At 41.3% G+C, this 26,932-nt stretch overlaps 1 protein-coding gene across 2 annotated transcripts in view; it reads left to right on the forward strand.

The window, feature by feature from the left end:
* LOC139470219 (integrin alpha-PS1-like) overlaps positions 1-26,932 on the forward strand; it is a 78,244-nt gene that overhangs the window by 24,698 nt on the left and 26,614 nt on the right. For both annotated transcript variants that reach the window (XM_071252537.1, XM_071252538.1), the window contains exons 2-11: positions 10,973-11,103; positions 13,800-13,885; positions 14,866-15,036; positions 17,282-17,462; positions 18,358-18,568; positions 20,235-20,322; positions 20,660-20,798; positions 22,086-22,174; positions 23,461-23,756; positions 25,410-25,587. In XM_071252537.1, coding sequence (XP_071108638.1) covers positions 10,973-11,103; positions 13,800-13,885; positions 14,866-15,036; positions 17,282-17,462; positions 18,358-18,568; positions 20,235-20,322; positions 20,660-20,798; positions 22,086-22,174; positions 23,461-23,756; positions 25,410-25,587 — 1,570 coding nt within the window. The remainder of the gene's footprint in view (positions 1-10,972; positions 11,104-13,799; positions 13,886-14,865; positions 15,037-17,281; positions 17,463-18,357; positions 18,569-20,234; positions 20,323-20,659; positions 20,799-22,085; positions 22,175-23,460; positions 23,757-25,409; positions 25,588-26,932) is intronic.

Consider the following 26,932-nt stretch of genomic DNA (forward strand, 5'->3'; position numbering starts at 1 on the left):
TAATAACCCAATTAGAAACCTTCGAGTAAAAACTCAATTGCTAAAAAAGTTATCTGGAGCTCTGTTCAACCCCGGTGAAGGTCCAAGTTAAATGTTCTTCAGCAACACATGCTTGTCTTAAGGCGCTAACAGGATCGGGTAGTCAGGCAGGCTGATTTGTTTGATGTATATCATTGTTTCCCAGGTGTGTAGATCGATCCTCATGATGTCAATCATTGGATTGTTTAAGCTAGACTTGATTATTTACAAACCACCGTCATATAGCTGGAATATTGCTGAGTGAGGTGTTAAACAACGAACAAATTCATGCTTCTTAACTCAGAGTTTGAAGTGTGTTCGTATTTGTTTAGTACAGGTGCACTGGCAGGAGCAAGTGTGTGTTTGCAGGTGGCGCTGTTGTGTCAATATACACCCACTTCAAACTGACTGGAAGGTGGACTTGTCAGACTGATATGTCTGTTGTGACAAACCCTTTTTGCCAATAAAGTATTTTGTGATTAGATATGCAAGAAAGTCTCTGAATTTTAAATGCAGGTGTTGTATATTTTCTGTTTTCCATGTAAATAGAGTATATGGTAAATAGAAATGGCCTCAGGATGTTTTGTATTTTTAGATTTTTTATGAGGATAGCGAATCCAAAATTTGTTATGTGAAAGGAAAAGGATTACCGTATTCAACGTAATAAGCGTCATGCTCTAATAAGCGCCCACAACAATATTTGCTTATATTGGCTATTAAACAATCCCAGTTAGCACACCTTCCGATTGACCAATGTACACAAGACTTATATATTCGTGAATAATACCCACACGTGTAGTATATGCACCCTTAGTTATGGGCAATTAAAATCTTGAAAAATATATCTGTCGTATATAAACATTTCAGGGTGTCAGCATAAACAGCGAAATTTACGTTCACCATTTACCAAAATAATATTCTAATAAGAAAATTTTGAGAGCACCCTGGGCGCTTATTACGTCAAATACAGTATTAGGATTTACTGCAGCTTGAGGAAGTATCTAAGAAATATTTAAACCCTAATAGTAGAAATGATGCCTACCTGTATTTGATAATTTGTTCAGTTATGTATTGTATTGTTGATGCTAATGTAATTGAGGCCCCTTAAGTGGGTGGCGGCACGGGTGGCCCAGTCTTCTAAGGCGCTGCAATTCGCTGTGCAGAGTTGCATCCCTTGGGCACGCCAGAAACCTATGATTGTGGGTTCGTATCCCGGCTCGCCCTGATTATGTTTCTCGGTTTGTCAGCACCATACCCGTGCTTGTGGTTTTGAACGAAGTGGTAAACGTCTGAGACCTGGTGACGTGATATAACTGGAATACTCTTAAAAGTGGCGTTAAACACAACTCACTCACTCACCCTAAGTATGTAATTTTAAAAGGACCCCTTTGGCTTTTTTTAATCATTTGTCAGCAGTATAGATTTTCTCTTTCATTCCATGTTTTAGTAATAGTGGCTGCAGTAGAAAAGTATTTTCCTTGATAAGTCCACTGTACATCATTTGATGCCACTTTTAGTAATATTCCAGTGGGAGACACCAGAAATGGGCTTCACACTTTGTGCCCATGTTGGGATTCAAACCAGAGTCTTTGGCATGACAAGCTAACACTTGAACCACAAGGCTACCCCTCCGCCCGCAGTTCATCATGCTTGTTGTAGGAGCATAGTTACACGTATTGTAACAATGTATGACCTGGATTGTTGCTCATGCCATCAGCCCCTGGTTTGCCTGGCTGCAACTCCGTCACAGGCCACCAGTATATAGCTGGAGCAATGCGGAGTGTGATGTTGAACATTCACTTACTACTGTAGAACGTTGAAACAAACTATTGACTGGTATAAAAACAATAAATAACTGCAAGATGTATGGCTGAAATATAGCTGACTGCAGCATAAACGACACTCTTTCACTACTGTAGAAACATTCACTGTTCCAGCATGTCTAGAGATGGCTAATAAATGGTGACCAAAACTTCAAACTTCATCCTGCACCAGGACTGAAATATTTGCATTTTTTTAAAACAATACCTATCTCGATTATAAAAAAGCTAGTCCAGCCAGCTCTTTCAGCATCAGGCAAAAATAATTTAAGATGAAAGATACATATTTTGTATTAAAAGCTTTCATGTTAGTCTACTGTCACATAGTGGGGCAAAATATCCTCTCAATTAAGCCCCAAACCCAGGATGTATTTTTTTGTGAGTTTTTTTTTTGCTGATCATTTATGGAGGAAAGTTTTGCGTAGCGAGAAATTTGTAATGAGGACATCATATCCTTTCCTCTTCACTTCCTGTTTGTGGCACATGAAGCTCCATCGATATATATAGCACCATAGTCAGTTGTCAGCATTCTTTTGTTTTGACTTAATTGTGCCGCCAGTTTGTTGACTAAGCAGAATGGGATGAGCCAGGAATGTGTGAGGTCAAAGGTCGCCTACCACTGACATTCATATACACGTCTGACTGTACCTTGCACGTTATCACTGAGCCAGGGGGTCTAACAATGTCTCATTGTTTTGCCATGTTTGCTCTGGAAAAATAAATTATTTAGAAGCTGTTGTGTTTCAAATTAACTGTATCAATTAATGCTTTTACTTGTTGTCCAGTAGTATTTAGTGTTCTGGTCGTTGTTTGAAGTTATGAGTGAGTGAGAATGGTTTTACGCCTCTTTTAGCAATATTCAAGCACTGTCATGTTGGGAACACAAGAATGGGCTTAATACATAGTACCTTTGTTGATAACTGAACTGGGGTTATTGGCCTGACGAGGGAACACTTTAACCACCTAGCTACACAACCAACTCTTGGGTTAAGTGCTGATGCTTGGGTTATATTGTATAGCGTACAGTGTTCTGGCTGTTGCTGTAGATGATCTAACAGAATCGGGTGGCCAGGCTGGCTGACTTGGTCCATCATATCTAATTGCGTGAATTGATGCTGATGATGTCAATCACAGGATTGTCTGGACCAGACTTGATTACTTACAGACCACTGTCATATAGCTGGAATACTGCTGAATGTGGCGTTAAACAACCAACCAACAAAGCAACCACTATTGGGCAGTTTGATAAAGACTACAGGACTAAAGTACTCATGGAAATGAAAAAAACCTGTTATTCTCATATTAAAAATCGACACAAAGTGTTACGTAGCTGTAAATACGAAATAATTTGCTAGTTTGATGTCAGTGAACAATACAAAATGTACTTTACAGGAGGTAATTTGTCGGCACTTTCAACATTCAAAAATAAAACTAAGTCCAAATTGACATAGCAGAAACAGACTATAAGCATTATGCACCTGTTCTCACCTGTCGTCAAGGTGTCATAGGTCACCTTGATCTACTTACACCTGGTTATGCCCTGTTTCACAATAGTCTGTTTTATTCACATTTTTACACACTTTTACGTGTAAAAAGGCATAAAAACACTTGATACGCTGTATTTGTGCCACGGCCCAATTAGTACTACTTTAGTTGTTTGAATATTTACATATTTTGTATATTAACTGCATTTATTTAAGATTTGAGTACTTTAGTGCCAATTTCTAAAGCTGATTACATATACTAATAATAGGCTATTACAAATTAATTAAAATGTTTACAAAATGACATGGGCCATCGACGCGATCGAGCTAGTGCATGTCAGTTTATTAATTAGTGCTTTTAATTAATTCATAATAATACCTGGTGATGTTAATAGATCTACACCATGATGTTTACAATTAGGCCTCAAACAATTGAATACACTTCGTTAAACAACATGAAACTGAAACTGTAGCTGGTATGAAATATTTTTATCATGATTATTATGGTATTCATGCCGGAGAACCCAGGGCTGACCGAGGTGGAAGTGGGTCACATGTGGCGCTTCATGGCGGAGCTCCTCAGATGAATAATAAATGACATTTTATGGTCAACAACGAGGTGACTTTGGGGCCGCTGTCCAACATGTGACATTAGACAGGTCGGATGGTTTTTCTTAAACCTTTGCCCTCTTTTGTACCCAATATTATATGATAAGTAAAATTAATAAATGTTATTGTACATTTACACCAGTAGGTCCCGGGGACAGAGACAAAACACATGCATTATGGCAGTAAAATATTTTATACAGTAATGCTAATAATGACACACAATGTCTGAATATATGGTAAATAACATCATAATAGCACCCTGGTGCAAGGCCGGATCCAGCATATTTAAAAGGAAGGGGTCCAAAATATCGAAATCCTCTCTCACTCAATTTTACTGCTTTCAACATACCACATTTGGTTTTTTAAAAAAAAGGGTGGTGGGGTTGTCCTGACCTGGACCCTTCTCCAGATCCACATCTATCTGGTGGAACCTGAGGGGGGAAGGTCCTGACCTGGACCCTTCTCCGGATCAATGCCTATCTGGTGGAACCTGAGGGGGGAAGGTCCTGACCTCCTGGACCTTCTCCGGATCAATGTCTATCTGGTGGAAACTGAGGGGAGAAGGTCCTGACCTCCTGGACCCTTCTCCGGATCAATGCCTGTGATGGAACCTGAGGGGGGAAGGTCCTGACCTGGACCCTTCTCCGGATCAATGCCTATCTGGTGGAACCTGAGTGGGGAAGGTCCTGACCTCCTGGACCCTTCTCCAGATCAATGCCTATCTGGTGGAACCTGAGGGGAGAAGGTCCGGACCCCTCCTGGACCCTTCTCCGGATCAATGCCTATCTGGTGGAACCTGAGGGGAGAAGGTCCTGACCTCCTGGACCCTTCTCCAGATCAATGCCTATCTAGTGGAACCTGAGGGAGAAGGTCCTGACCTTCTGGACCCTTCTCCGGATCAATGCCTATCTGGTGGAACCTGAGGGGGAAGGTCCTGACCTCCTGGACCCTTCTCTGGATCAATGCCTATCTGGTGGAACCTGCACAGTGTTCCTACTTTTCAAAAGTGAAGGCTTGAGCTAGACTTGCACAAGTCACCAAGGCAATACTTATTAGTTTAAACCATAATTTCTAGATTATGTAAATAATAAGAACAAGTTGTCCCTCTAAGAGACTGGGGTCCTTAGGGTAACTACACATCCATGGACTTTTCTTTCAGTACAGCCTTGGAGCAAGGCTAGCTATGAACATGATGAGGTCTGTACAAACTGGGACTGGGTTCAGTGGGAATTTTAAGGGTGGGATAGTATCACCCTCAGAGATGCTTTTGGAGATAGGGCTGGAAATAATAATCTTACAGAAGCAGAGATCAGATAAGGGGTGTTCATCATCAGCCTCTCCTGAGTGGCACATTACATAACCCGAGAGTAAGTAATCCATCCTCTATAACTCCAGGGCTCCGATTTCAGTAAACCTACACGAGCCCCTGGACCCATCCCCATGGTTCTCGCAAGCACAAATTACACTTGATTTTCTTTGACAAATTACCGACCAATCAAACGTAGAGATAAGGAAACAGAAAATGGGTAAGGGAGGTAATTTGTATTACCTAGAAACAAAAGCCACCACCAGTTTTGATTGACACGAAGACATCCTTTCTATGAAAAAATATTTTTTAGGGCTTTCTTTTGCGTGTCTTGTCAGTTTTCTGTTGGCATCCGTCCGTCCGTCACGTTTTGTTTCCGGAGCATAACTCATAAACCGTTCAATATTTTTTCATGAAACTGTGCAGGTTTGTCAGGTACATGCTGAACTGGCGCCTTTTGCTATTTAGAAATTTTAGAAATTTTTAATTTTTACGTTTCCATGGCAACAAGATAGATAGACTTAGGTTCCAAACTCTTCTTTTTTTTTACAAGTCCCACCTCGGTTAAAAAGGTGAGGGTTTGTTTAGATTTAATTATGTCATAAATTCTGCAACAGGGGCGGGGGATATAGCCACATTAGTGGCAAACTCTTGTTAAACATTGAATTTGTATCTTGTCAGTGGTTTCAGTCCAGAAGACTTCAAGTGAGGTAAAATGTTCAAACACATCGTCCCCACAACAGCCATATGGTGTTAGCGGGAAGAAATGCTGTTCTTTGACGTGGTTTGCTCTGTGAAAGAGAACACTTACGGGAACAAGAAATTTGTCCAAATGTCATTGTGACTGTACAAGGAGAGAAAAGGTTACCACACATAAGTATTTCCTGTTACAGATTTTCTAACAGGTGGACCAGTAACCATGGTAACACAAAGAATTAATGTCGCCTCATTTCGAAACATTTCTTGTATTTCCTGAAATTTAGAAACTGGAAGTCACTGTCTTGACCTGCCATGAAGCAAACTCCAGATAGGCCTGGGGTAGAAAATATGTGTGCCCTTTTGATAGGGAATGAATCCTTCTGAATTCTCCATTTGCTGGGGGAGTGTGGAGGATTTGGCTGGTATGCTTATAAAATCTTCAAACTTTGAAGACAGCTGGATAGAAGTTCTCATATGGAGATGTGAAGTTGGTTGGTTCTGAGGAGGAGTGTTAGTTTGGGAATGGCTGTTTCTTTTTTACTTTAACTGAAAACTTCAGACTTTAAAGAGAGAATGACAGAAGTATGTATGTGTCAGTGTGCGTCAGGCTACCTATGAGGAGTGTTAGCACCTAGTGTTAGGTGGGAAGGGCTGGGGTTTTTTCTTCAACTTAAAATCTTCCGACTTTGAAGACAGCAGGATGGAAGTGCATATGTGTAGATGTACATTTTGTTTTCTATGAGGAGTGTTGGGTCTGTGTGTGTTCTTTATCAGAGCAGTGTAGTGCTCTTGTAGTTGTCAGTGGCCTTTGTTGGATGTGGGACTGACTTTAGGGCTATATAAACATGATAAAAGCCAGGTGTCACTGTAGGAGTGTCCTGACATGTTTCTTGATTTAGAAAAAATTTCTGTCAGAATTTGTGTTGTGTACTAACTGTTGTGTTAGTAATGTCCTCTGATGAAACATAGCCTTCCATTTCTGGTTGTTGTGGATCCTTGCATAGGCGGATCCAGAGGCGGATCCTTGATCCCTCCCACCTTTTGAAAACCAAATGTCGTAGGCGGTAAAATTATCATAAAGAGTGTTTTCATATTTTGGACCCTTCCCTTTTAAAAAGGGGGCATGGGAGGCACAACGGTATAAGGATCTATACCGAAATGTCACCTTACGGTAAATAAAGAAGTTGTTACCCATACATTATCTCTACTTTGTCGTCTGTCAACTTCTAAGTAATGCCTATCTAATGGTTTTGTAACATGTTATTAAAAGTACAAGTGGACTAGAAATATTAGCTTCTATCGCTGGTAATTGAAAGTATGATGAGTGTCTTTACTTCCCCCATGTTAAATAATATAAATTATTTAAAAGCACTAGCCTTCTAACCTGCTAGCCCATATCAGTTTGTAAACGTTTTAATTAATTTGTAATAGCCTAATATTAGTACATATCACTTGCTTGATAACGGTGTTAGAACCTACACCGAAACATCACTCCTAATTGTAATAAAGAAGTTGTTCATCCATATATCTGGGGCGGTCGGGTAGCCTAGTGGTTAAAGCGTTCGCTCGTCACGCCGAAGATCCGGGTTCGATTCCCGACATGGGTACAATGTGTGAAGCCTATTTCTGGAATATTGCTAAAAGCGGCGTAAAACCAAACTCACTCACTCATCCATATATCTTATCCTTCCATAGAAGTGAAAGTATAAATAGTGTCTTTAATTAGCCCAAGTAAGTTAACAACTTTGTGCTCCATGCAAAATCCATGGTACATTAACAGGCAGTCAAGCCTACAAGTAACCCTCTGTTGGGTAGTCAGTCACTTGTACGTGTAACGAGGAACCCGTGTAACGAGGAACCCGTCTCCTCTCCTCTCCTCGTACAGCCTCTACTGGTGAAGTGATCGACATCATGGTGGTTTGGGGGACGTAATGAACTCTTCTGTGTTTAAATACTTCTTAGTGGAATTAGTTGGACTTTTCAGCCTGTTCAGTGATGTTTAATGTGTTTATCTGCTTGGTTCAATTCACACTGATTACAAGCTGTTAACACGGTTACACGCTGTTAACACGTTTACACGCTGTTAACACGGTTACACGCTGTTAACACATTGACTTTGTTGAAGGAATGAGCAGCTCTTCACATACACTGAGTTCTGTCCTGGTCGTGGCATTATTTGGCTTTACCCAGTAACTGTGAACCTAAACAATGCGTCTGACCTCTCGCTGACGCCTCTGATGTAATGGTTGCCATGGTAATTGTGTGTCCTTATCAGTTGACCAGGCGTAACTGGTTCCATTGTTCTGTTCAGCGTGTAATTACAGACTCTGACAAACAATTAGCTGTTAGATAACACTTGGCATTTGCTGTCCTTTGTTGTGATTACCTGTGAAATATGTGTGAACTTAAGTGTTATGGCATTTGAGTTGTTATGGTGTTTGAGTAAATATTTATTTATGTTTGACATGAATTGAAATATGAAGCAATTTGGAGGCCTGTGTTGATGAAGGTACAGATGTTGCTGGTTTTCATATCGGTGGTTTTTGTGTCGGTGGTTTTTGTGTCGGTGGCTTTTGTGTCGGTGGCTTTTGTGTCGGTGGTTTTTGTGTCGGTGGCTTTTCAGATGCCTGAATCTTTCATTTGGTTCCGAAACATTCTTTTTGTTTGATTGCTCATTGTTTAACATCGCACTCAGCAATATTCCAGCTATATGACGCCAGTCTGAAAATAATTGAGTCTGGACCAGACAATCCAGTGATTGACATCATGAGCATCGATCCACGCAATTGGGATACGATGACATGCATCAACCAAGTCAGCGAGCATGACCATCCAAATCACTGGATTGCCTTGTCCAGACCTCGATTATTTACAGACCATTGGCATACAGCAGGAATATTGCTGAGTCTGGTGTTAAACAACAAACAAACATAAATTTACCAGGCACTTTTATGTGCAAGTGAGTTAATCCTAAAGGAAGATAGAGTTATCTCCCCCTTGTCATAATAATGGTTTGATCAATATGAAAATGGAAAATACTGCAGTCAATCTAATGAACCTGTATTCAGTTGGTTTGAGCCTGTTGGCTACATGATGTAGATCATGTATGTTAAAATCATGTGTTCTTAGAAACATGTTAAATAGTAGAATTTAGCAAGAGCCCAAAAACTCCATGGCATATTGTTCATCAATCACGGGAAAACTAAGTCAATATTTGCATGTTACGGACAGATTGTTGGGTTAGTGTGACCTGTATTCAGACATCGCCTTCTATCAATAAACTGGCCACGAGGAATGCGATAAAGATTTATGAGATATAATTGTGATGATTAATCTGTCCCAGCCTGGACAACAAGGCCTTGGATACTGATTACAATTATTTGGTCAGATAAAATATTGGAAGAATTGTTAGTTCCTTGATTGGGTCTCTATGGCAACAGTGAAATGGGTTATTTTTTTCAATAAACAGTTAATCATAGTTATATTAATTCAAGCAGAGTTTTTAGTGTAATGTGTCGTTATGTAATCCGATTAGGCCTCATTATATCTGTGTTCAACTTGACAATTTATTCGCTAAATTCTTTGTACAAGAAAATTGAGGATGTGAAAACTTATTATCACCTCATTACGTCTGCAGCTCCTATTCAAAACACATCTGATTCAGTGAAAGACTTGAGACTATGACATCAGGACACGATCATGGAGCTTGGGACTTTTTCAGGCTGGAAATTTAGCCACTTGTCCGAAGCCTGTGAGTCCTAGTAAAATTCTGTTCAGTCTAGTAAGATCAGCTGCCAGTAATCCTTATGATAACAATACAATGTACATGACATGATTGTAAGTACCAAGTCTGGGCTAATGGACACAAAGGCTTTTCCCACAGACTGCATTTTGGATGACAATCAGTCAATGTACTAAAAAATGGCCTGCTCTGAAAACCTGAATTCATATGTGATTGACCAGAGTAGCAGCTATGGTCAAGGAAACAAGTAGCAGTGAAGGAATCATTACACATTTCGGGGGAGATTTAAGTAAAAACAATATGGCTGTCATGGCCATGCTATATTGATATGGCCTGTCCCTCCAAGGACGTCCTCATTAACCACCAGGGCTATATCAACATGCATCTCCCCAAGGCAACGGGGCCAAGGCATTTAATTGAATGTAAAAGTCCAGTTTCCACCCTTGCCGAACTAGGCTGTAATTATGGAGTTATATTTTGGCTGGACTAACGAGTCTCAGAGCTCCAGATAAGCTGCGTATCTGCGTAAAATACGCATCAGAAATGCAGAAATATGCAGTAAAATAAAATCCAAGCGATGAACATTACAGATACGCTACAAAAATAAAACTTGTGTGTATCATCAAAATATTGTGAAGTAACCCTGCGTATTCGATTAGCAAATCAGCAACTTATTTTGAAATTATAAACGGGCATTCCGTCAACCTTGCCAAACTCCACCATGACAGTTACATCATGATCATTTGTCATCACACTTTATTGTGGAAGTATGGTGGTATGTTTTTAGTTCTGTAAAGCTCTCGAACCCACACGACACCAGTTTGCAGGGACTAGATGAATAGTGTTTTTAAATATTTAACTTAAATACCCACATGTGTAAAAACTAGTGGGTAACAGAAATTTGAATACCCAAAAGCATGTCTTGTGCTCTGGAGTCTATGCTTAGTCCAACAATACCGCAAGATCCCAGTACGATACGTATCACTAAACATAGATCATGATACGATACATATCGCAATATGTGTATTTATGTCAAATCATGTGGAAACTTCTTGACAATAGATATTTCAGTGCAGGTTAAAAAGGAAAACCTAGCTGTAGCCACATGTTTGTAGTGGCTATTTTCAGTACTGAACTGGAGAAGCTAATTACAAGACATTTTGCAATATTTGACTGACAAAAACACTGGGTTGGGGGTCAGTAAACGAGTAGTATGTGTATCAGCACCAATGCATCGTTGCGTCTCAAAGAATTAAGCTGGTGTTATACTTATCGATGTGATCTTGTCTTACAGATTGTTGATAGGAGCACCCAAGGCTGATTCTGACGTACTGAGTCAATTGAAGAGAAGTGGCGCCATCTACAAGTGTCCTGCAGAGAGCACACTGGAGGATGACTGTGAACAGCTCAAGGACGCACCATTCGGTCAGTTTGCCATTTTTGTTTCCTTTAAAACACATTGTATCTGAGAAGTTGACATTTTATCTGGGGCAGCTAACAACGTATCTTGAGCGGTTAACATTGTATCTGGAGAAGTTAAAATTGTATCTTGAGCAGTTAACATTGTATCTGAGCAGTTGACATTGTATCTGGAGCAGTTAACATTGTATCTGGAGCAGTTGACATTGTATCTGGAGCAGTTAACATTGTATCTGGAGCAGTTAAAATTGTATCTGGAGCAGTTAACATTGTATCTGGAGCAGTTAACATTGTATCTGGAACAGTTGACATTGTATCTGGAACAGTTGACATTGTATCTGGAGCAGTCAACACTGTATCTGGAGCAGTTAACATTGTATCTGAGCAGTTGACAATGTATCTGGAGCAGTTGACATTTTATCTAGAGCAGTCAACACTGTATCTGGAGCAGTTAACATTGTATCTGGAGCAGTTGACATTGTATCTGGAGCAGTCAACACTGTATCTGGAGCAGTTAACATTGTATCTGAGCAGTTGACAATGTATCTGGAGCAGTTGACATTTTATCTAGAGCAGTCGACATTGTATCTGGAGCAGTTGACATTGTATCTGGAGCAGTTGACATTGTATCTGAGCAGTTGACAATGTATCTGGAGCAGTCAACACTGTATCTTGAGCAGTCAACTGTATCTTGAGCAGTTAACATTGTATCTGGAGCAGTTGACATTGTATCTGGAGCAGTTAACATTGTATCTGGAGCAGTCAACACTGTATCTTGAGCAGTTAACATTGTATCTTGAGCAGTTAACATTGTATCTGGAGCAGTTAACATTGTATCTGGAGCAGTCAACACTATCTTGAGCAGTTAACATTGTATCTGGAGCAGTTAACATTGTATCTGGAGCAGTCAACGTCATCTTGAGCAGTTAACATTGTATCTGGAGCAGTTGACATTGTATCTGAGCAGTTAACATTGTATCTGGAGCAGTCAACACTGTATCTTGAGCAGTCAACTGTATCTTGAGCAGTTAACATTGTATCTGGAGCAGTTGACATTGTATCTGGAGCAGTTAACATTGTATCTGGAGCAGTCAACACTGTATCTTGAGCAGTTAACATTGTATCTGGAGCAGTTAACATTGTATCTGGAGCAGTTAACATTGTATCTGGAGCAGTCAACACTATCTTGAGCAGTTAACATTGTATCTGGAGCAGTTAACATTGTATCTGGAGCAGTCAACGTCATCTTGAGCAGTTAACATTGTATCTGGAGCAGTTGACATTGTATCTGGAGCTGTCGACACTGTATCTGGAGCAGTTAACATTGTATCTGGAGCAGTTGACATTGTATCTGGAGCAGTTAACATTGTATCTGGAGCAGTCAACACTATCTTGAGCAGTTAACATTGTATCTGGAGCAGTTAACATTGTATCTGGAGCAGTCAACGGTATCTGGAGCAGTTAACATTGTATCTGGAGCAGTTGACATTGTATCTGGAGCTGTTGACACTGTATCTGGAGCAGTTGACACTGTATCTGGAGCAGTTGACATTGTATCTGAGCAGTTGACACTGTATCTGGAGCAGTTGACACTGTATCTGGAGCAGTTGACATTGTATCTGAGCAGTTGACACTGTATCTGGAGCAGTTAGCATTGTATCTGGAGCAGTTGACATCGTATCTGGAGCAGTTGACATTGTATCAAGAGCAGTTGACATTGTATCTGGAGCAGTTGACACTGTATCTGGAGCAGTTGACATTGTATGTTTGTAGAAAATACTTGTGCTGTTGAATTTCATCTGAGTTGTAAACATGTAAGACCTGCATCAACTAGGACTTTCCTCCCACAATAAGCTGACATGCCATAGTGTGACGGAAAAACTGTTCAAAGCGGTGTTAACCCTATCTCACTCACTCCTACGTGGTTCCTGAGCTGGTGGCTTTCCTCCCTCCCACTGAACAGAGCTTTTCATAAGCTGCGTATTTGCGTAAAATACCCCCCAAAAATATTCAAAACCCAATTATTTTCAAATATTTGCGTACAGAAACGCATGAATTATATGGAAAACATAAATGTCAAAACACAGCATGCATAAATACCCAATGATGCTTTTTCAGCATGCGTTCATCAGAGCTAATTCCCGAAACACAATTAGAGATAATTTACTTTCTGAGTCAAGCCTTTAGTTAGAACCCTTATATGCATCGAAAACATTTTAAGAAATTTTATTTTATTTTAAATCTCAAAATGTTAGCTCATGAATGAAAAAATATTGGTTATGAAATGAAAAATGTAATAACCCAATTATAATAGAAGCCTTCAAGTGAAAAACTCAATTGCTCCAAAAGTTATCTGGAGCTCTGTTGAAGCACTGTCCTAAACAGCAGTGATCCCAACTCCCTCACTACTTCAACACTTATGGCATATAGCTGCATACAAGGTGAGGCGAATCAGAGTTTAATGACACATTCAAGATTATTACACTTTTATGGCAACCTGCTTGCTTGTGTATGTATCACTGCTTGTACTTGTCTAGACTTCAGGTTAGAAAGGTCCTCAGCAACCCATACTTGCTGTAAAAGATGACATTGTTTGTTCATAATAGGATATAATCAAGATATTTCATATCATAGAATCAAAATAATATGCACCAGATTATCAAGGATTGTTGTCATGGTAACAGAGATTGTTTGGTATTCAGATTCCATTCCGGACAAGGAAGAAAACATGACGGACCAATGGCTTGGTGTTGTTGTCCAGAGTCAGGGGAAGGGACGCAACGTGTTGGTAGGTGTTGTCCAATAGGGTCAGTTATCAGTTGGTTCTTTCCCATAAAGGGCGGGCACGGGTGGCCCAGTCGTCCAAGGCGCCACATTTCGCTGTGCAGAGTTGTGTCCCTTGGGCACACCAGAAACCTATGATTGTGGGTTCGAATCCCAGTTCGCCTCGATTATATTTCTAGGTTTGTCGGCACCATACCCGTGCTCGTGGGTTTCACCGAAGTGGTAAACGTCTGAGACCTTCATCACTTGGGGCTTTCCTCCCACATACATCTGACACGCCGTGATATGACTGGAATACTGTTAAAAGCGGCATTAAACCCAACTCACTCACTCACTCTCATATGAAGGTAGGACAGCCGATGCCAACTTCACACAATCTTGTTAACGTCACAAGTGGCCCATCCATTCACAGTGCCCATCGTATGCCAGAAACCTGGTATGAATACCCTGCCTGAGGCTGCCTCTATTACACCATTGCTATAAATCCTGTGTTTTGACTGTCATCACACTATAAAATCTCAACAGAAGTCTTCAACAGAAGTCGACATAGTTCACACTGAAGAGGACTCCAGTTGAAAATCTGAAGATTTTGTAGTGTCATGATGGCTAATATATAGGATTTATCGCAATGACGTAATCAAGGTAGTATTCTGTGGGTCATTAAATCTATTGTTTGATTTCTCCAAAGTTGCGAACTTATACTGTATATCACTGTAGTACTGTTCAAAATAATAAGTTAGCATGATTTATTTAAATTTTGTTATAATATTAACTGCAAGGAATATGCTGCTTGGAGTTACCTCCCTTCCCATGTCAGTTTACTTTGAATTGTTGTTCTTGGAAATTTGGCAAAAGAAGACATTACATTTCAATTACATTCTGGTTTGGTTACATTATGGGTGGGTCATCAATAAACTCAATAATAATGAAACACCATCCTTGTTGATTTCCAATTGTCTAATAATGGCTGTGTTTGTACGTCAGACGTGCGCTCACCGCTACATGCGCAGCAACTACGGGCTGGGGATGTGCTACACGCTGCTGCAGTCCCTGGACTACCAGGAGAAGTGGCGGCCATGTTTGGGACGTCCCGTGGAGCAACTACATCGCCAGTTCGGCGTGTGTCAGGCTGGCGTCAGCGGCATGTTGTTAAAGGTAGGTGGTCCACTCATGCTTTGCATGTATAGAGTTATGTCCCTTTGTTGTGCCAGGATCCAGTGCCTAAATTCAAACCCCTGATGTGCCCTGTTGTTATGACTGTTTCCCTTTATGGTTTCCCTTGAATATAAAATACAGGGTGAATTGAGGTTGGTGGTGCACTCATACTTGATGTGTGTAGAGTTGTGTCCCTTAGTTGTGCCAGGATCCATTGACTGTAAATTTAAAACCCAGATGCACCCTTTTATTATAATTATCTCCCTTTATGGTTTCCCATTAATACAAAATACAGGATGAATTGAGGTTGTGGTGCACTTATACCTGGTGTGCTGAGCTGGGACAGGATTCATTGTTCAAACCCCAGATTTTTCTTTTGTTATCCTTTCTTTGGCAACACCATACTTTTACTTGTGGGTTTTGCCAGAGTTGTTGCCATCTATGACCTGCATGACTTTGAGATTTACTCTCACATTTAGCGGTTTAGCGGACATGTTGTGTTATTCTTTGACATGCTGTTCAACACTAGGTCTTATTTTGTCAGAGAGGGTCTTTCAAAGGTTATCATTGCTCATGCTATCCAGGTTTGTCTGTCCCAGACTGAGTGGAGTATGTGCAGGCTAAGGTGATATCGCTGTTATACAGCCTTCCCATGGCCATAATGTATACAACATCACTTTGTCTTATGTCCCAATAAGGCTAAAAAACAAATAGTCTTGGTTCTCAGGCACCGTCTGCATAATCATAAAATTTTGTTTATATTTCCATTTTCAAAAAAAATTGAAAATCCTAATACTTAAACACAAAGCACAAAAAAGTTGCAAATGGAAATAAAAACAAAAAATGCAATGAAGTTTATGATGATGATGATGATGATGATGATGATGATGATGATGATGATGATAAGCCTTAAAAACAATATGATCCAATATACCACACAGTTACTTCCCTTTACATGCGCACTGTTTTACCGTGCATCTCTCGTTATGGCCACGGCAGCAATAGGAGATTGTGTGCTTATTTTTGTAGGGAGGCCCTTTCCCAGGTTGATGGTACCCTAAAAAACCACACCGCTACCTACCACAAACTACCGGCTAAATATATGCTTCATCATGTAAAGAGGGGCGGTCGGGTAGCCCAGTGGTTAAAGCGTTCGCTCGTCACGCCAAAGACCCGGGTTCGATTCCAGACATGGGTACAATGTGTGAAGCCCATTTCTGGTGTCCCCCGCCGTGATATTGCTGGAATATTGCTAAAAGCGGCGTAAAACCATACTCACTCACTCACTCATCATGTAAAGATCCTACGTATGCAACTGGCAATAATAGTCATATAACTCACCTTTGAATATGACATATCTTTGTTGCTTAATGACTAAGTTTGGTTTGGGCATGCTCATTGCTTCGGTAATTGCACATTTGTCACATGTGTTTCTTCAGTGAACTGTACCTCATTTCAACATTGTGGGCTGTATATTCAACCTGGTGTGTACAGGTGTAAAGACAGTACAGGGGTCATTTTGTAGAGATGTATTCATAAGCGGGTCCATCTGTAAGATTGTGGTGATGACATTGATGAGGGCCTTACAGTCATACCGTTGCGCAATGCCTTGCTAAGACCTGGTTATTGTGAAAAAAAGGTAACCATATCCCCAGATTCAGAATATTTAACGGGTTGATTGCCGATGGTGTTAAGCCATTTTGGGATGGTACAGTATGAGCCAGAAGGGCTTGAGGCTGAATTGAAACTACACCCACCCTTACTACCTGTCATGGGGGCACGGGTGGCCCAGTTGTCTAAGGCGCTGCGATTTGCTGTGCAGAGTTGTGTCCCTTGAGCACGCCAGAAACCCATGATTGTGGTTATGTTTCTAGGTTTGTCAGCACCATACCCGTGCTCGTGGGTTTCACCGACGTGGTAAATGTCTGAGACCTTCATCGCTTCGGGTTTTTCTCCCACATTAAGCTGATACGCCGCGATATAACTGTAATACTGTATAAAGCGGCGTTAAACCCAACTCACTCACCCACTCACCCACTCACCCACTCACCCACTCACCCACTCACCCACTCACCCACTCACTCACCCACTCACTCACTCACTACCAGTCATGAGGTGCAGTATTAGATTCAGCACAAACGCTAGTGGGGCCACACGTCCACTTTCACATATGGATAAACATGATAAAGGCTGCTCATAAAAGAAGGATGTGTCTCAATCTCTTGATTTAACAATCTTCTTGCAGGATGACGGTTTCATAATGGGAGCTCCCGGGTCGTTTGACTGGCGTGGCGTGATGTTCAAGGGGAACATGAGCGAGGTGCTAGGTGCGGACAAGTCCTTCTACTATACCCCGGTGCCGACAGAGGGGGATTCCCCTTCTCCGACAGAACCCAAACCTCCTGTGGACAAGTATGCATACCTGGGTGAGTGGACCCGCCTCTTGAAAATCAAATGTTGTATGTTGTAGGCAGAAGAAGTGACCGAGTAAGGATTTTGATATTTTGGACCCCTCCCTTTTAAAAATGCTGAATCGGCCCTTGTGATACTACTAAGTTGTGCTTAGGACAAGTAAGAACCCAGTGATGCTTATTGAACATTTGAGCTTGGAGGGCTATAAATCTTACCCAGTGCTGAATGCTTGTTTGGAATGGAATTGGCATTACAGATCATGTAAACATTTTTGTCTTGTTCATGCAGTACCAACTACAAACTCTTAGAAAAAGTGAAATATGGTTTTCGATAGCCTCCTGGAATCTTAAATCTTTCTTGTGACTGCCGTCCTACTCCGTATGGTAACTCCAAGGCCAATCAAGGTCACTTGTGATGACACAAGTGACGTCACATAAGGCATTATGAAGTCTTGATACCCATACAGACCTGGCTTAGGACCTTCTTCATGATGTCAACGTTGTATATCCAGCCCATATTTTATTATTTACAGTCCGCTGTTGATCAGTTGTTAAAATGTTGCTGATTGCAGAGGAACGCAATTGCTTACCGTCATCTCCATAATCAACGCCCCAGGCACTTGACATGGGGGGGCAACAACTCCCTCATGCACTTTATGCTTCATGAGGGGCAGTCGGGGAGCCTGGTGGTTAAAGCGTTTGCTCGTCATGCCGAAGACCCGGGTTCGATTCCCGACATGGGTGCAATGTGTGAAGCCCATTTCTGGTGTCCCCCGTTGTGATATTGCTGGAATATTGCTAAAAGCGGCGTAAAACCTCACTCACTCACTCACTCACTCACTCACTCACTCACTCACTCACTCACTCACTCACTCACTCCATGCTTCATGATGTCTCCGTGTTTTTGTAGGTTACTCGGTGACCAGCGGAGTGTATGATAAGTCGAAGCAGAAATACTACATAGCAGGTGCCCCTCGCTCCGGACAGACAGGGGAGATCGTCATCTTCTCCCAGATCCCCGGCCGCAATCTCCTGTATGCTGAAAACCAGATCATAAAGGGCCAGAGAGACTTCTCATCATTTGGGCATGACCTACTTACGATCAATCTGAATAATGACAAGTAGGTGGTTATTGTCTTCATTAGGATTGTTTTAGCTGTGGAATTTCCTGCTTTATTTAGCTGACCTGCTGTCATTTACTGTATTCCACGTAATAAGCGCCCAGGGTGCTACCAAAATTAGACATAGGGGCCTCTTATTATCCCCCGCCACGAAGTGGAAGGGGGATATAGGAATGGGTGCCGTCCGGCCGTCCGGCACATTTCGTTTCCGGAGCAGATCTTGAAAACCGTACCATATTTCTTCACCAAACTTGGCACATAGATAGATCTAGTGGTGAACTGGTACCTTTTGATAGTTTGGGATTTTTAGAAAAGTTATTTTTTGAGTTTCCATGGCAACGACTGATTTAGACTGAAAATGGCAGTAGTCCTCATTTCCGGAGCAGATCTTGAAAACCGTACCATATTTCTTCACCAAACTTGACACATAGATAGATCTAGTGGTGAACTGGTGCCTTTTGATAGTTTGGGATTTTTAGAAAGGTTATTCTTCGAGTTTCCATGGCAACGACTTTGATTTAGACTGAAAATGGCAGTAGTTCTCGTTTCTAGAGCAGATCTTGAAAACCGTACCATATTTCTTAGTCATACTTGGCACATAGATAGGTCGAGTGGTGAACTGGTGCCTTTTGATAGTTTGGGATTTTTAAAAACAATATTTTTTGAGTTTCCATGGCAATGACTTTGATTTAGACTGAAAATGGCAGTAGTCCTCGTTTCTAGAGCAGATCTTGAAAACCGTACCATATTTCTTCGTCATACTTGGCACATAGATAGGTCGAGTGGTGAACTGGTGCCTTTTGATAGTTTGGGATTTTTAAAAACAATGTTTTTAGTTTCCATGGCAATGATTTTGATTTAGACTGAAAATGGCAGTAGTCCTCGTTTCCGGAGCAGATCTTGAAAACAGTACCATTTTTCTTCGCCATATTATGCTCATTGATAGTCCTAGTGGTGAACTGGCACCTTTGGATAGTTTCGGATTTTTTTTAAAAGTTATTTTTCGAGTTTCCATGGCAAAGACTTTGATTTAGACTGAAAATGGAGGTAGTCCTCGTTTCCGGAGCAGATCTTGAAAAACGTAGTATATTTCTTTACAAAAAGGCCCAGTGAACATAGTTCACAGGAGCTAATGCATTGCACCCCCCCCCCGACATGTCATATTGGCGGGGGATGTGAGTATTTCATGCTTGTTAGAATGTAAATTTGGTGAGATAAAAAACATAGTTGAAAGATCGTAAATTTCGTGGTTTATGCTAACAGCCTGAAATGATACAAAATAAAAGTCTGTGCATATTATACAAGACAGATATATTTTCCAGAATTTATTTGCCCATGAATAAGCATGTGTACAACACACAAGTGCGAATTATACATGAATAAATAAGTCTTGTGTACATTGATCAATCAGAAGGGGTGCTAATTGGGATTGTTCACTTGCCAGTATATTAACAAATATCATGGTGGGCGCTTATTAGAACAGGACGCTTATTACGTCGAATACGGTAACTGAAGTACTGTACACAGCTGCACAAACCCAACTCAACCCACCCATGATAGGCGGTGATCTGGTCCCATGACTGCATATATCATGCAAGCCATGTACAAATGTTTTATATTTAGTTCTGTGTTGAGGTTAGTTCATGTTCCCAATGTGATCTTTCAGATATGATGATCTTATAGTCGGAGCTCCCTTCTACCATGATACCAATGTAGGCGGCGCCATCTATATCTATCTTGGTGGAGGAACTGCGGTAAGTGACGGGAATAGTTACCATGGTTACCAGTCATGGATCAAATTAGTAATTTAGTTGAAGTAGTACCCCATGCTTGGCACAGAGCCAGTTCTCGAATTGGAATTGAAAATTTGCCAAGTCATGTTGTTATAGTCTCAGCTAATATTTTTGCTTGGCAGAGATGACTTTTATTTCACTGATAAACAAAAAGCTGTCATATATCATGTTAATGTTTTGAGATTGAAGGAAATGTTAAAATACCCCTGAATTTACAAATACATGAAAAATCCCAAAGTTTCAACAAAATGACCTCAGTTTGGATACCTTGTCATTGTTTTGTTTTTTTTGTTATTAGCTGAACAAGTACACGGATCCCATCGTGATCCTCAGCCGGCAGATGAACGACCATGAGTGCCGGGAACTGCAGTGTGAACACGCCAGGTTCGGCTTCAGTCTCAGCAAGGTCGGAGATCTCAATGGAGATGGCTACCAAGGTGAGCTACAACAGTCACTGACGGGAGTCCGGGATAGAGTAGGTCCCGATAGAGATACAACAGTCCCCTGACGGGAGTCTGGGATAGAGTATGTCCCGATAGAGATACAACAGTCCCCTGACGGGAGTCTGGGATAGAGTATGTCCTGATAGAGATACAACAGTCCCCTGACGGGAGTACGGGATAGAGTATGTCCTGATAGAGATACAACAGTCCCCTGACGGGAGTCTGGGATAGAGTATGTCCCGATAGAGATACGACAGTCCCCTGACGGGAGTCTGGGATAGAGTATGCCCCGATAGAGATACAACAGTCCCATGACGGGAGTCTGGGATAGAGTATGCCCCGATAGAGATAAAACAGTCTCCTGACGGGAGTCTGGGATAGAGTATGTCCCGATAGAGATACAACAGTCCCCTGACTGGAGTACGGGATAGAGTATGTCCCGATAGAGATACGACAGTCCCCTGACAGGAGTCTGGGATAGAGTATGTCCCGATAGAGATACAACAGTCCCCTGACTGGAGTACGGGATAGAGTATGTCCTGATAGAGATACGACAGTCCCCTGACGGGAGTCTGGGATAGAGTATGCCCCGATAGAGATACAACAGTCCCATGACGGGAGTCTGGGATAGAGTATGCCCCGATAGAGATAAAACAGTCTCCTGACGGGAGTCTGGGATAGAGTATGTCCCGATAGAGATACAACAGTCCCATGACGGGAGTCCGGGATAGAGTATGTCCTGATGAAGATTCCTTTATTCAACACAATATATATTCGTTGAATAGGGTAATAAATGTTATATTATGTGGCTGTTATTCATGTGTACAATACAAAACAGATTTCCATGCTCGTTGGTTTCACAAACATCGGACACCTGCAACGCTCCCACGTTAAGTAGACACACTGAGATGTAACCAAAGTATTGTTAAAATAGCATTAAACCCAACTCAATCACTCACTCACTCACTCACCCACTCACTCACGCACGCACGCAACCACCCACTCACGCACGCACGCACGCACGCAACCACGCACGCAACCACCCACTCACGCACGCACGCAACCACGCACGCACGCAACCACCCACTCACGCAACCACCCACTCACGCAACCACCCACTCACTCAACCATGAAATAGAACTTCGAAGCTTGAACGTTTTTCTTGCCTTTTTATTAACATGAAATTAAAATGTTGATGGCAATAATTGGAGGAAAGGGTTTTGGTTTTATTATTAAGTAGTTATTCTGGTAGGTTTGATCATTATAATGCTTGCGTTTCAGACTTCGCTGTGGGTGCCCCGTACGAGGGGAAGGGCACCGTCTACATCTTCCATGGCTCCAAGAAAGGAGTCGTGGAGAAGTACGCTCAGGTGAGGTCAAAGTTGAACATTGGTTTGTATGAAAGTGAAAATATTTAACCTTAGTGGAAAATAAACTTTTGGTGTTTTCCAATTTGAGGTTTTTATCAAGTATTTGATCCTTATAAAACCAGCACCTGCAGATTTTATTTACAAGAGTTTTAACCATTACCAAACTTTACCAAGATTTTTCATCTAAACTTGGTGGATATATTAATCAGGGGATAAAGTGGTGCCTTTTGGTATTTTTTATTTTTTTTATTTTTTCTATATCCATGGCAACAAGTTTTGACTTTGATTCTGTTCATAGTGGTGTGTTTGTCCGGACCATATCTCTAAAACTAATCGGTATTCTTTCATGACACTTTGCACACACAAAGACCATGTTGTCAACTAGTGCCTTTGCTATTGAGGGATTTTTAGAATTTATTTTTTTCCATTTCCATGGCAACAGGTTTGACTTTGACTCTGTTTTAGTGGTGTGTACCGACATACAAATACAAAGTTCCAAATCCCAATTCCATGGTATTGTTTTTATAGCTCAACAACTACTGTTGTATACGGACAGACAGATTAGATAGATAATTCTCTCATTAAGTTTGACTAACTGAAACAGTCATATGTTTGGTTCTTTTGAATTTGTTGGGGCTGGAGGGGATTCGTTGTCTTCTGATGACTCATGTCTATCATCAGCTGTTAATTTAGTATGTTTTGCATAATTGGATGCAAATTTGAGATTTTATTTTATTGCTTGAATGATAGAAACAATGTATTTTGCATCAATGATCAACTTTCGTTTTTAGACCATAACTTTATCCAATTCTTTACTTTCCTCATCAGCTGATATCCCCCTGATGTTAAACTGGTTTGTGTGTTTGACTGAGATCTTCTTACGTAGGTCGGCCGGCACCGGACCAAAGTGGTTACTTTCTAGCCTTTGGCACTCCTCCAATGTTGACCTGAGTAGTGATTCTGGGTCAGAGTACGTCCCCAGCAATCTGTGCCGATCGTAGGAAACAACTAAATGTATCGGGTGGTCTGATTTGGTGACTTGGTTGATTGCTTGTCATCCTACCCCAACATCTTTGATCTCACAATATCAATCACTTGATTGTCTGGTCCAGATTCGAATATTTACCAACCGCCATCATACAGCTTGAATATTGCTATATGGCATGTGACATTAAACAACAAACAAACAAAAAAAACAAACAAACACTAAGCTGTTAATTACAGTCGGCTGTGAAATAGAATATTGCCAAGTCCTTATAAACCAAGAAACAAACCTTTCACTGCAGAGAATCCAAGCGGAAGACCTTCCCAGTCCCAACCTGGCATCATTCGGCCACTCTCTGTCGGGGGGGATGGACCTGGATGCCAATGGCTACCCGGACCTGCTGGTCGGGTCGTACGAGTCCAACGAGGTGGCACTGATCAGGGCGCGACCAATCATACATCTGATTTCTAACGTGACCTTGAAACCCGAGATGATCGACCTGTCCCAGCCCCCTTCCTGCCCGTTCGAGCCCGACGTAAAGAAACACTGTATTCAGATTAGCATTTGCCTTAGTTTCAAGGCAGAGCCCCAGGAAAGGTAAGAATATGCTTAGGGTTTAATAATATAAAAAAATGGTTCTCAGGCAACGGTTTTTGAAAATGTAGTGCGGGCGGGTGGTGTGTTTTTGTTGTTGTTGTTCAAGCTAGTATGAAACCCTGATATTAGTATTTCACTGCCAGGGTCATGCGTTCGAGACGTGGAATATTCAAAGAATTTTTTTTTTTTTAAATGGAAATAATACCGAAACATGCGACAGACTTTATGATGATGCGGGCGGTGCCTGAGAACCAAGACTAGTATGTTTTTTAGCCTAGTTTCTCACAATTATTGTATGTAGTATGCAGTCCTGTGGCAATAGACCACTGCTGACTGATGGGCACGGATGGCCCAGTTGTCTAAGGCGCCAAAATTCGCTGTGCAGAGCTGCATCCCTTGGGCACGACAGAAACCTATGATTGTGGGTTCGAACCCCGGTTCGCCCTGATTATGTTTCTAGGTTTGTCAGCACCATACCCGTGCTCGTGGGTTTCACCGAAGCGGTAAACGTCTGAGACCTGCATCACTTCGTGCTTTCCTCCCACATTAAGCTGACACGCCGTGATATAACTGGAATACTGTTAAAAGCTGCGTTAAACCCAACTCACTCACTATGATCGGTGGTTAGTTCCGTATCCGAAATAACGGCCTGCTCGCCGGGCCGTGGCTGGTAACTTTTCTGTCTAGCTGCATGAAATTTTCCTTCACCTGCTTGACTGTCTGGCAGATAATTTTTTGAATACTTTGTATTCAGTCATTATAACTCCTCGTAGATTCTCAAGTAATTGTTTTGTATTATTTCAACTGAATCAAGATGAGATTTGTCACTTATTTGTCACGATTGTTCAATATATATTATGTCTGAATTCTGGTGGGTACCTTTGAAGATGAGCAGGCAACACTCATGGGTCACCTGCCCTACTGTCTTGTTGGGGGGCACGGATGGCCCAGTCGTCTAAGGCACCGCGATTCGCTGTGCAGAGTTGCGTCCCTTGGGCACGCCAGAAATCTATGATTGTGGGTTCGAATTCCGGTTCGCCCCGATTATGTTTCTAGGTTTGTCAGCACCATACCCGTGCTCGTGGGTTTCACCGAAGTGGTAAACGTCTGAAACCTGCATCACTTAGGGCTTTCCTCCCCCATTAAGCTGACATGCCGCGATATAACTGGAATACTGTTAAAAGCGGCGTTAAACCCAACTCACTCACTCACTACTATCTTGTTGGGTTCTAAGATGATTTCTAGTTCTCAGACCCAGTTATTGTCAATCAAAATAATAAATAGGGATTACGAGGCAAAAATGATCTCAAGAGCTGAAAGGAAGTATTGGGTGGTTGCAGTGTGTCTATGAAATATATCCTATCTGTCTGTCAGTGTACAGCCATGGTCTGCACTCCCTGCACTCTGTCAGCCATGATCTCTGCACTCCGTCATCCATGATCTCTGCCCATGGTTTCTGTCCCTAGTTTGCCTGAATGGATCATTTATGGGACAAAATGAAATAATGTGTCACCGAATGAAACTTTGTTTAGTGGTTTTGAGAAAAGTAAGTTTCATAAAAAAGGGAAAGTGAAACAACGATGGCTCTTATTAAAATGTATTTCATGTTTTTCTGTCTTTATGATTCTAATGCATTATTTCTTGTATTTCCAGTTTTACGAACCAACCAAAAATTGTCTACAAGATAGAAACTGAGAAATCGCGAAGTATCTCTCGTATTTTACTGAAAAATCCATCAGAAGCTAATGGCCGTATAAAGGAAGCCACTCTTACACTTCGCCAACAAACAAACCCCAGGCCAAAATGCACCAAGGAGATAGCTTTTCTGGAGGTGAGTGGATTCCCCGTATAACATGGTCAAGACTTCGTGGGTTTGTGTTCACGTCATTCCTCCATCACGAATAAGACAGCGTGTATCCCAAGGGTATCAACTGAGACAGTATGTATCCCAAGGGTATCAACTGAGACAGCGTGTATCCCAAGGGTATCAACTGAGACAGCGTGTATCCCAAGGGTATCAACTGAGACAGTGTGTATCCCAAGGGTATCAAATGAGACAGTGTGTAACTCAAGGGTATCAAATGAGACAGTGTTTACCTCAAAGGTATCAAATTAAACTGTGTAACTCAAGGGTATCAACTGAGACAGTGTTTACCTCAAAGGTATCAAATTAAACTGTGTAACTCAAGGGTATCAACTGAGACAGTGTTTACCTCAAAGGTATCAAATTGAACTGTGTAACTCAAGGGTATCAAATGAGACAGTGTTTACCTCAAAGGTATCAAATTAAACTGTGTAACTCAAGGGTATCAACTGAGACAGTGTGTATCCCAAGGGTATCAAATGAGACAGTGTGTAACTCAAGGGTATCAAATGAGACAGTGTGTAACTCAAGGGTATCAAATGAGACAGTGTTTACCTCAAAGGTATCAAATTAAACTGTGTAACTCAAGGGTATCAAATGAGACAGTGTTTACCTCAAAGGTATCAAATTAAACTGTGTAACTCAAGGGTATCAAATGAGACAGTGTGTATCCCAAGGGTATCAAATGAGACAGTGTTTACCTCAAAGGTATCAAATTAAACTGTGTAACTCAAGGGTATCAAATGAGACAGTGTTTACCTCAAAGGTATCAAATTAAACTGTGTAACTCAAGGGTATCAACTGAGACAGTGTTTACCTCAAAGGTATCAAATTAAACTGTGTAACTCAAGGGTATCAATTGAGACAGTGTTTACTCAAGGGTGTCAAATGACTTCAGTTTCTCAGCTTCCACTGTATATTCACATGTCTGTCTAATAGTCTCTCTGAAACACATTCAACCACAGTGTGTATCCCAAGGGTATCAACTGAGACTGTCTAATAGTCTCTCTGAAACACTTTCAACCAAAGCAGGTCTTGTATTTAATGCAAGGCCTGAAATAGCGTCAGGTATTCACCAACTTCTCCCTAATAGGAAAAAGTAACAAATTATGTATTCTTAGAATAAATAGTGCAGGACCTATTTAGTGACAGGTCTGGGAACTGGTTGTGAAAATAAGCACCTGGGTTCATTCCACAGAGTGGTCTTAGCGCTGTGATTGTCATAAGTCTGTGATAAAGTATGGGAGTTACAATCGTCTTAGCGCTAAGATTGCTTTGTGGAACTGGGATTTGGATGTGTAAGGTTGAAATG

The sequence above is a fragment of the Haliotis cracherodii genome, unplaced genomic scaffold (assembly GCF_022045235.1).
Source record: "Haliotis cracherodii isolate W230 unplaced genomic scaffold, xgHalCrac1.p SCAF_20, whole genome shotgun sequence".
In the NCBI taxonomy this organism is placed as follows: Eukaryota; Metazoa; Mollusca; class Gastropoda; order Lepetellida; family Haliotidae; genus Haliotis; species Haliotis cracherodii.